We start from the raw sequence: 10,502 nt of genomic DNA, 5'->3' as shown, positions 1-10,502 counted from the left end.
TGATTCCATTGGAAATAAAGGTAACCAGAGACTCTCATATGTAAGATAAGATAAGATAAGATAAGATAGAACTTTATTAATCCCTCGGGTGGGTTCCTCTGGGAAATTCGACTTCCAAAAAAAGCACAGCAACGACCGAAGTTACAGTTACAGAACTGTTATATATATATATATATATACACACACACACACACACACACACACACACACATATATAAATACAGAGACAAATATAAATAAAATATACAAAGGGGATAAATAGAATAAATAGGAATAAAAAATAAAAATACAAGTGAATTGCACATTTCAAGTATTGAGTCTATTGCACTATTGACTATTTACAAAAAGTATTGCACAAGGTAACTGAAGCCCTGGTGTCAGCTCGACATTTTCATACGTTACAGGATACTTTGCTGTCATTTCCTCTGATGACTCACTAGAGTAACCAGTTTTGAGGAGAAGGAGAAGCCACCCAAGACCTCTTTTTACAATATTGTTCACATAACGTATTATCTCATTACTGTATTGTTCGACATGTTTAAAAAAAAGTGTAAACACAGTCATTTTTGTAGTAATAATTTTGGGTTTGTGCCCAACAAAAGAAAGTAATTATCATCAGCCAATGGATAAAGTTTAGAGACTGTGTGTTTTGGTTGTTTATCAGTTTTATCACCAGTATTTATGTGAAGCTAAGTTAAATGGCTTTAAGCCTTACATTTAACTGACAGACACAATAATGCTATCAGTCATTTCGTCAGACTGTTTGCCAAAAAATAAGCATATTTACAAAATTATGAAAACTCTACATTTAAACTGACTGGGATTTATTTTGTTTAACTTCAGATACTGAGAAATCACAGCTTTAGTCAGCTGGGATGTTTATTTGTAATTTTTTTCAACCAATAGGGAGTTTCTTTTGTGTAATATTACTTGACTGTTAATGAGAGGTCACAATTGAATTCAACAATGCTGACCCCAATCAGACTTGGAGTCTCAACTAGTTTGATTGCTTATTATTCTGAAGCTTGCAGAATTCCTGACCTGGCATGCCACACTTGTCTCTCCACTGTCCTGCTCAGTGAGCCATTTACAAAGACGAGGATCATGTGGCATAAATTTGTCTCGCCAGTAGACAAATCCATCACTGGCTGCTTTCTATGAAGACTCCAACATTACAGAAGGAGCTCTACAGTGTTCCCATCCTGTTTGGCAATTTTGCAAGCCTTCAATTATTAAATTCAGGTGGGATGGGACGCATGCTGAGGTGCTTCACAGCAGGCAGAGCGAAAGAAATCAGCTGAGTGACACACATGATGATGAGAGGAAAGAAGAATGTGGGACAAGAGGGATGAGAAAAGCAGAGAGACAGATAACAGCAGAGAGGAGGAGAGAAAGAGCAGGAGGTGGAATGAGAAAGTTTACACACACCATCTGTGCATCAAAGGCGTGGCTGTGCTGGCTCTGACTTCACAATACGCGTCTGCGTGATTATTTTTGATCGAGAGATCTCTTGATTATGGATGGTCTCATTTTTACTTGCCTGTCTAGCGTGCTCTCACTTTTTTTTATATCAGCTTTAATCTAACAGTATCTGCACATGACTGAGCAAGTCATCTGTGCTGTTTTGTTGTTGAACCCTGTGCAAAAAAATATTCTGCTTCCTAGCAAGGACTTTTAATTATCTTCTGTGTGGATGCAGGTATCTCAGCAGCATTCAGTGAAATTAAGAGTTTCTTTTTCTGCCACCAGTCAAGAGTCTCACACACACAACTCTTGTGCTTCTCACATGCCAGAGGAGGCAATTAAATGAGATTTCAGGCCTAACCAGTTGATAGCTCTTGTTTGCATGAAAGACGAGATGTTTTCTTTTGTGTTGCATAAAAATGTAGATAAATAAAATGTAGCTTGTAAACATCACACAACAACTGTAATTACTCCATGGGATGAAAACCAGAATCATTATTGTGGGGCTTTTTCTCTCTCTAAAACACTTTGATCACACAGAAGTTTTACAATCTGACAGAGAGTGAGTATCATAGCATCAGCATCACGCCCACTGGTTTCTAGGGTATAGACTTCAAATCAAATCTACAAAAAGCCTTTGAGACGTCCAGAGGGGAGTAAGTTTTATTGAGAGCATTTGATTGGTCGTAGTCTTGCTCGAATTGCTCCTCTGAAACAACATACATAAATTCCTGCATGGCTGCAATCCAACCAGACACCTCCACATGTCTGGGTGTTGAGCAGACCGCTATTAGGAAAGATAAGCCCCAAGTGGCTCATCTCAGTCGGGTCTGTAACATCCCCCCCCCCCCCCTCTGTTTTTGGAACCAAAGGCCCCCCTATGCAACCATTTCCCCTCTAGCGCTTTTGCTGTAAAATCAGCCCATCAGCAGTGCTCTCTGGTGCATAATTGGTGCCATTAGCACAAAGCATTGCGCGCTCTCAGACACTGTGGCTAGACAGCAGCAATAGCGAGGTACCTTGCTCTCTCTCTCTCTCTTTATCCCACCAACTGTTTCACACTCACAGGGCTCGCAGCCATCACATTTGTGGGAGTAATGGGCCTGGCAAATTACAGCAGATCGGGCCTCAGCAGGCTCAGCCTGGCAGCCACCAGGGAACATTGAGCAGACATGCTGATTCCACTGAACATGGGTTCCTGATCGGAGAGAAAAGGCTGGCCTGGGAGTGTGGAGGGATCATGCTAACTTTGACCGGCTGTGGTTTTGATTGCTGCATTGGTGTGCGCGCACATGTGTGCTTACAAGACAGAGAAAACTTTAGATAATCTTCAAATCGAGAGTCGGGTCACACGTCTTGTTGTGCTGCAGAAGTTGAACGAGCCCAAGTGAACACACTCCGAGTAACAACTTTTCTAAACACAATTTCCTGGCTGGTTTCATTGATTATTTTTCTAACTTTAGTTCTGCTCTGTCACCGCGATGGCTCAGTTTGCTTCAACTCAAACACACAGACAGCACGGTCTGAGACAGACTTGCACTAGCAGCTCAAACACGCCCTCCTACACACACAGATGGTCTGAGAGATGCCTCTGCAATTAAGCTGATCCATTTAAAGTCTCACACTGTAACAAGCTGAAGGAAGCCTACTGCTGGATCTTGCTGCTCTCTGAGGCGTGCTGAATCCTCTGCGCTCTGTTGGGCCTCGAGGGTCTTTCTGTGTGACCGAGCCTTTTCTTAATTACACCTGAGAGCACAGAACAGCTGCTCCTCTGTCACATCTGCATCTCCATCAGTCAAGCCTATGAAGGGGTGTATGTAAAGCAAACTGGCAAAGATGTAACACCTTCTACCTCATGCCTCTCATTGTTTTTGCATTTTGCACTATTTGCACCACATTTCTCTGCAAATAGCTCTTCTTTTCCTCCTTCCAGCAGACATTGCTCATCTTGTCCTGAGAATATTCATGAAAAAAAAAAGAGTCACAATTAAGTTATTTTTAAAACAAATGATGAGGAAAGTCCAAATTTCATTTTCACTGTGGGTAATTCATAGCTCAACTTCCCAAATATGACACCTTTCATAAAGTTGGTTGATTTTTAGTGCATGTATTTTTAACACTTGGGATGTATTTTTAATAGAAGTGCTTCATCAGAGGGCTGTAAAAGTATCAATGTTAGCAAAGAGCAGAGAAGGTTTCAAAATTACATGAAAGTTGCATTAATTTTATGGAAATAATACCAGAACAGTTTATTTCATAGATGTGGCCTCTTCCTGCAGCTGCAGCATCAGATATTAGCTCAGTATCAAATTAAGAACAAAAACAGAATAAGATTTAATCTTTAGATACCAGCTGTGCAAATATTTCCTCACAGAAACCATATTTCTTCTTTGGATATATTGGCATTGCTGTGGAACATAAATATTTATCAGGGCTCCAAAAGGTTAAGTGTGTGGGAGTGATAGAATCTGGCAGCTGAAAATATTGCTGAAAAAAAAAAAAAAAAAATCTCCAGGTTGTTTTCCAAGATCTGAGGCTTCAACACAGCTATTAAAATACTTTTACATCGCCATGGTGTTCTTGAAAATAATAAACAAAATGTAAATAATAAATATGACGTTGGATTATTTAACCCTTGATATTTCTTCATGTGTAGCTTTAAAGAGCTTCAATATATTGGTATATGCTTAAGGTAGCACACTTTCAACATATTACCTCAGTATTTTATGCCGGCATGGGAGGTGGTGATATGATTTTCTCACCCGCAGAGTCCACTTTAGGGCGAGACTGAGAAAGCAATTATTGAGTAAATATGCAACAGGAATAACAGTCGTCGTCTTGTTCTCTCATAAATACTGCATAATCAGCAGCCTTTGGGGCTAAAACATAATTCTCAACTGCCAAAAAAATTGGCATTTCTTAAGTGGCCAACTTAAAGCTTGCGCCACTAATAAAATGCAGAGCTTGACATGTATACCTGATACAAAAATGGTTTCGGTCTCTAATTTCTAAATTTGGGCTTACAGCAACAGTACAGACTGTAAAATTTTAAATTCATAACTCACACATTTAAATCATGTTCAGACTTGAAATTATTCATATATAAAAGTCACTTGAAATGACACGTGGGTGCTAACACAGTAATTTGTGCCACCTAGCCTTCAGGTGGTATCGGTGGTGGTGCTTTTTGGAGGCTTTTAAGTCCAATTACCTGGGTTACTGTTGGGCTATACAAAAAGCCAGTCCTGGAAGTCTATGCTCCAGCTTTGGTGAATGAAAGTCAGTACAGTAGGTATCTGTGTTGATGCAGAAAAGGCATGGTGAGGTCTTTTTCCATTGGGTGCAGAGCAGCTAAAAATACAGAATGGTAGCCTAGCAGTACAAAAAATTCAGTACAGCAGAACATTTGATTTATTTACAGTTAAAATCAAGCTCAGGGACTTAAAAAAAAAACAAGAGCTAAAACACTCCAAGTTAACAGTCCATATAGTATGTACATGCTGCAAATGCTCCAAGGCAGTTCTACAAACAAATTCATGGAAAAATACCACATCTTCCTTGATATCCAAATGTAAACTCCATCTTGTTTCTTCCTGTTGCTCTGCTGGGTTCCTGCGCCTTGACTCTTTTGTTGGCTGACCTTAACTGTCCTGAGCTTCCCTCCTCTAAGCAGGGAGGCTGAGCAGGCGTTAATAATTTCCTTTATTAGGAAGATGAGGGTAGAAAGTAACAACTTTTCAAAATAAAAGCATGCAACAAAACAACAACATGCAAATATGAAACCAAACTAATACAACACACAGAATAAAACATTAAAATTATACCCACACAAGCATTAACTGAACCAGCAGGACCTGTATGCAGTAGGTCCTTCTGGTTCCAAATATCCCGACATATTGGCAGCCAAAATTGAAATCCCCATGGGTTTCATATGCAGTCTGTGATACTGGAGGTTGCTGTGCTGTCCCAGATTTGATTTTAGTCATCCGAGGGTGCTTTGTACTTTGACCCTTGCAACCTTAAAGTAATGCTGCACTGCACTGATAGGAGGAAATGATTCAAATATCACAACAGATAAGGCACTTGAGCAAAACTTCCCTTTGTAGCTGACACTGCTTTTTTTTTTTGTGCCTAAACCTGAATGAGGAGGTGGGTGCCACACCCATGAGTTAATCAACTGTGGTGCAAAGAATGAAAGCAGAGGAGCAACCAAAATAGGTACATGTTTTATCTCATTTGTTTGAGCTGTATGAAAGCGTATGTGTGCACTCTACACTTTGTGGTTTTCAGGGAGTGTACAAATGAGCCGCTAGCTCTACCTTCATATTTATAATTTATAGTAAAAGCTTGATTTTCTCCATCACTAAATGAAGCACAAGACAGGATAAGTGATTGATTTTACACGTGTAAGACCAGTAATGTTTTCTTTTACTGGTGAAACAGTTAATACTGTTGACCATTATTTTAGCCACTGAGACTTATCGACAGCATATTAGTGGAGAAGCACCCTTTAAAATAATGTTATAACCTTGCCTCACTTTACAGCACAGATAAGATTCATTGTTCTGAGATCAATCAATGAAAACCTTATGGCCAAATTCATTGATGCAGCCATAAATGAAACACACAGCAGATGTGCAAGTTTACTTTGTATGCGGCAGGTCGTGAGCACGTCTGTAAGTGTTTTACTGATATAATAAAAATATTATTATATATTTTTCACTTTTATGATGATTTCTAATCATACACACGTAGGTTGGTTTCGCCGAGTTTGACAATAGCGAGCCTAGGGCAGAGGGACTTATGCATTATTAATGTCTAACCAGGACCCAGCGTTACCGAGAACCCGAGGGCGATCAGGAATGTTTCAGCGGCCTTGCTGTGGAGAAGCTCAGGGCTTACCGTGTGCCAACTGCTGCATATTAATTCTCAACATGATATTGATTGAGTAGATGATCAAAGTCCAGTATGACTGCAAGAAAGAGACCAGGATTTGTACTCTCTTTGTGGAAGTTCTTCTGGATGAACAAATCATCAGCAGGTAACATGATAACCATAATGAACAAGTTTCTACGTCCTGTTTTGAAAATATTTATTCAAATTCATGTGAGCTTGAAAAAAAAAAGAGACTCAGTTTTGTGAGCAAAGAACTGTGCCACTGCAGCAGCACCTCATATTTTCTTAAAACATAAACTTCCTCAGTATAATATCACGTTTAATAAAATGCACAGTTTAATCAATATAAACACAGTCAGCTAGTCAATAACGTGCAGTTTATAATCACTTTATACATTGTGTCTCATTTTGTGTTTCCCAAACAATAAACTGCAATATCGGATCAATACTGATGTACACACTGCAGCAGTATACTGCTAAACTTGTTCAGGAGCTACAGATGACATTGACTGAATATTGCATATGTAATTGTATTCAATGAGTTTTACAACAGCAGCAGAATTTGCATACACACATGTGAGATATGCAAACGCAGATGTATCATCTAATCCATCTGGATATTTTGAGGAATAATTTTGTAACAAATTTTCATGGTTAAAAAACAACAACAATGTATTGCTCTGGTTTCATATATAATAACAATACATCATATGTTTAGTTACAGATGATGGAAGGTGATTGTCTCCCTGGGAATCATTACTGGACTCTGCTAGCATGTTGTAAGTCATTAACTGATTTCACAGCCTGCAGCTTTAATGTTTTGGTCCATTCTCATTTCTTTCATTAATCTGTTTTCCAGCAGCAGCTGTTTCCAGTAAGAGAAAAAAAAAAAGCCCTACAAGCCCACTGTACGCTATCTGTTCAACACCAAACAACAAACCAAACAGCATTTAGCTGCTAAAGAGCCAGATATTTCCCTCAGGATTTCATGAAGAACAGAACTGAGCAGAAAGGAGAATGGATATTGAACTCACGATTATCAGACTTCAAATGATTGTTGAGGTATTTCTTGCCACTGTTTGCGCACATTAACCACTGAATTGTGGTGTGAACGTGTTAGCATTAACTGTAATGACATTCATTATGTGCAGCACAGTGAAAATGGAAGCACCCCAAAGAGAAAAATATTTACTTCTCTGAAGCCTTTGACATTGAAGCTTACAGGCACTTCCTGACTGCTGCTCCTCCTGTGATAGGCAACAAACAATCTGTTGACAGCAGAGTAGCCCAACTGGTTTTTAGTCATCATTTAATGTTGCATTAGAGCCATGCAACATTTTTTGCACCATCAGATAAATTGAAAACATGATAGCTATGATCCTTTTGCACTTCACTGGCTGCTTGTTCTGTACACTAAACATGAAGTAAAAAGAAAAATCTCTTATTTTTCCACGTTTTCAGTCTTAAGTAAAAACAGGATGTTGAAATTATATTTTATTTTAACAAATCTATAGTCATCAGCGACTGACAAGGAAATAACATAATAAAGAAAATAACATAAAGGCAAACTGAAAGCATAAATACTACTTTTTCATAATAATCAACTGGAGAAAATAGTTACACATTTGTACAGATTTTACAGCACAGTGTGCATCAGGTGGATATTAAAATGTCTTGCAGCTATTTTGCAAAAGCTGAGCAACATTAATCAGATGCAGTTAACCTTTCAGAACAGCTAGGATACGTATCCATCTTTATGTCTGGTTTTGCTGGTTTTCTCTTTGACCTCTTCTTCACCACCACTATTGTGACAATCACTCCAGCTACCAGCAGCAGCAGCACCACTACTGCCACCACAACATACGGCATATGCGGTGGTGGAGGACTGCTGGGTAAATTCAAAGTGATCTCCTGTTTGAAAATGCATTCCAGAGACTCTGTCCACTCGTTGTCCGTTTCATCTTCTTCAGTACCTTTGTCATCATATTCTGTATCATAATCCGTATAATTCCCTGTGAAATCCAGGGTTTTAACAACAGCACACAAGTACTTCCCTCCATCTGACACCTTCAGGTCGTTGATGGTCAGCAAAGTCCCATCCTCAGATAGAGTCACTCTGCCTCGTAGATCTTTAGGGATGGGAACAGTTTTGTCCTGTGAGTCGTGGATGATCTCATAGTGCCCTGTAAGTCCATAGCGGTGCCACTGCACTATAGCTGAAACATCTTGGCCACAATCGCACATCAGGGAGACATTTTCACCTTCATCAGCAACTTTTTCTTGGAGTTTGTTTTTGGGGCAAAGAAACAATGTATAATGCATCTCACGTGAGGGGGAGATGCATGAATAGTCTCCAGTGTAGTCTGCAGAGATGGCAGGTATAACCAGTGAGAAGTCATCAGCTGATATGTACATTGGACTGCCCCTCGTGTTACCATCAATTCTTCCCAGTGGAGTTTCCCACGCCTGGTCACCCTCATCAATAGAACAATTTAGAAGCACTCTGTCCCCCAGTGAGACAAAAACGTCCTTGCTTTCACTCTCATCTGGTGGGTGCATGGTTTGGAAACTAAGACAGTTGATACCTTTCATCACAACACACTTAAAGTGTGTGGTTTTCTGTAACATGTTGTTGAACACGAGCAATGCACCGTTGTCTCTTACATCTACCACACCTGCAAGCTCCTTCACCAGAGGCTTCAGGGAAACACTGCTATCCAGGAAGAGTGTGGGCTCATAAGACGGATACATTTCATGGTACCAGCGTACAGATGTTCCCTCAGAGCCAATAGCATTGTTATTGCACAAGATCTCAGTCCCTTTGCCGTCTTTACTTACAATTATGTCTTCAGATTCAATCTGCTCCTTACATACAATGAGCTGCTGTGTCTTCTGGTTGATTATCGTCTGGTTCTTCCAACATTCCCTCCTATAAATCCCAGAGTCCAAGTGAGTGAGGTTACTGATTTGAAACCCGAGCAGGCTGGGATCGTCACTGATGTGGGTACGACCCTGTAGGTCTGCAGGTGGTGTGTTGGGCATGTTCTTGTTTGAAGAGTTGCCAAGCAGTTGGTCTCCCTCTGAAGCAGATCTATAAACAACAATATAATCCATTCCGAAACAGTATCCCATCTCAATAACTTCGCGCTCTGCCCTGACAGCAGGTTCTGGGTTGTCACTGTAGACCTCATGAAGGAGGAGGAGAAGGAAAAGCAGGAGCTCTGCAAAGTTGATGCAGGTCATGTTGTCTGTTTCTCCCAGGTGACTCTGAAAAGTGCAAAGCCTGTTTCACTTTGGTGTGACACTTTTGTCCCGCCTCCAGCCAACATCAGTTTCCACCTCTTCCACATTCTTCCTTAAACACATACTCAGCCTCAGAGCGACAGACATTACAACACACGCAAACTTTCACACTGTTATGCGCATACAAAGACAGATATATACATGCACATACATGTACGTTTGCTTTATGGGCAATAAGAGCAGGTGGAAAAGCATTACAGTTATAAAGTCATTTATTTGATTTTGACAAGGCTGAGTCAACAAAGTTAAAGGAAAGCCAGGGGACAGAAAATAAAAAGCTGCAATCCTGGTTGCTCATTAACAGTGTTGATGTGCAGTTGGACAGGTTTTCATTTAGCTGTGGGTGCGGTCTGTCGCTATGGAGGGAGTGTTTCTTTCACGCAAGCTTGATTGCAAACTTTCAAATGCATGCACTGCAAGATTTGTGTACCATCATATTCCTATTGAGTGAGCAGACTAATCTGAACTAAATCTAAATGTCTCAGGTAACCTGTAGAAGCAGATAAAGTTTCTAGTACATCGCAGCTCTCTTTATCTTTTGTCACTGCGAGACAGCACGAAATATGAATCCATTGCTTTGTCAGTTTATTACTCAAGTGAAGTTAAAAGTGTTAAATGTGTTAATACAGAATGGTTTGTTTGCTTGGCCAGTCCTCTGCCCAGTTTTTTTCGTTTTTTAAAAATCAGTCCTTGAGCTACTATCATCCTGCCAGTCACAGCTATGATTTCACTTATTATATCACTGCATTCATACATGTCATCAGTGATGAGGTTTATTAACCTGATGAACAGCGCATTTCTGAAATACAACACTTCTCACTAGCAATATGTTCTTAAAC

General features: G+C 39.9%; 1 protein-coding gene across 1 annotated transcript; it reads right to left on the bottom strand.

The window, feature by feature from the left end:
• Positions 1–6,298: 6,298 nt before the first annotated feature.
• Positions 6,299–9,760, bottom strand: LOC147324355 (uncharacterized). The gene has a single exon (XM_086302334.1). The coding sequence runs from the start codon at positions 9,601–9,603 to the stop codon at positions 8,065–8,067; it is 1,539 nt and encodes a 512-aa protein (XP_086158460.1). The 5' UTR covers positions 9,604–9,760; the 3' UTR covers positions 6,299–8,064.
• Between the last annotated feature and the right edge of the window lie 742 nt (positions 9,761–10,502).

Source organism: Aulonocara sp. 'chitande type north' Nkhata Bay, linkage group LG7, assembly GCF_057382095.1.
Source record: "Aulonocara sp. 'chitande type north' Nkhata Bay isolate Kocher_YH1m ecotype deep benthic linkage group LG7, A_spYH_male_GT1.1, whole genome shotgun sequence".
In the NCBI taxonomy this organism is placed as follows: domain Eukaryota; kingdom Metazoa; phylum Chordata; class Actinopteri; order Cichliformes; family Cichlidae; genus Aulonocara; species Aulonocara sp. 'chitande type north' Nkhata Bay.
Note: the sequence above shows the minus strand (reverse complement) of the source record. Positions and strands in the feature narration are given on the sequence as shown.

Bases quoted from the DNA above. Each gene is read 5' to 3' on its own strand.
- LOC147324355 (XM_086302334.1), bottom strand. From the start codon at position 9,603: ATGACCTGCATCAACTTTGCAGAGCTCCTGCTTTTCCTTCTCCTCCTC.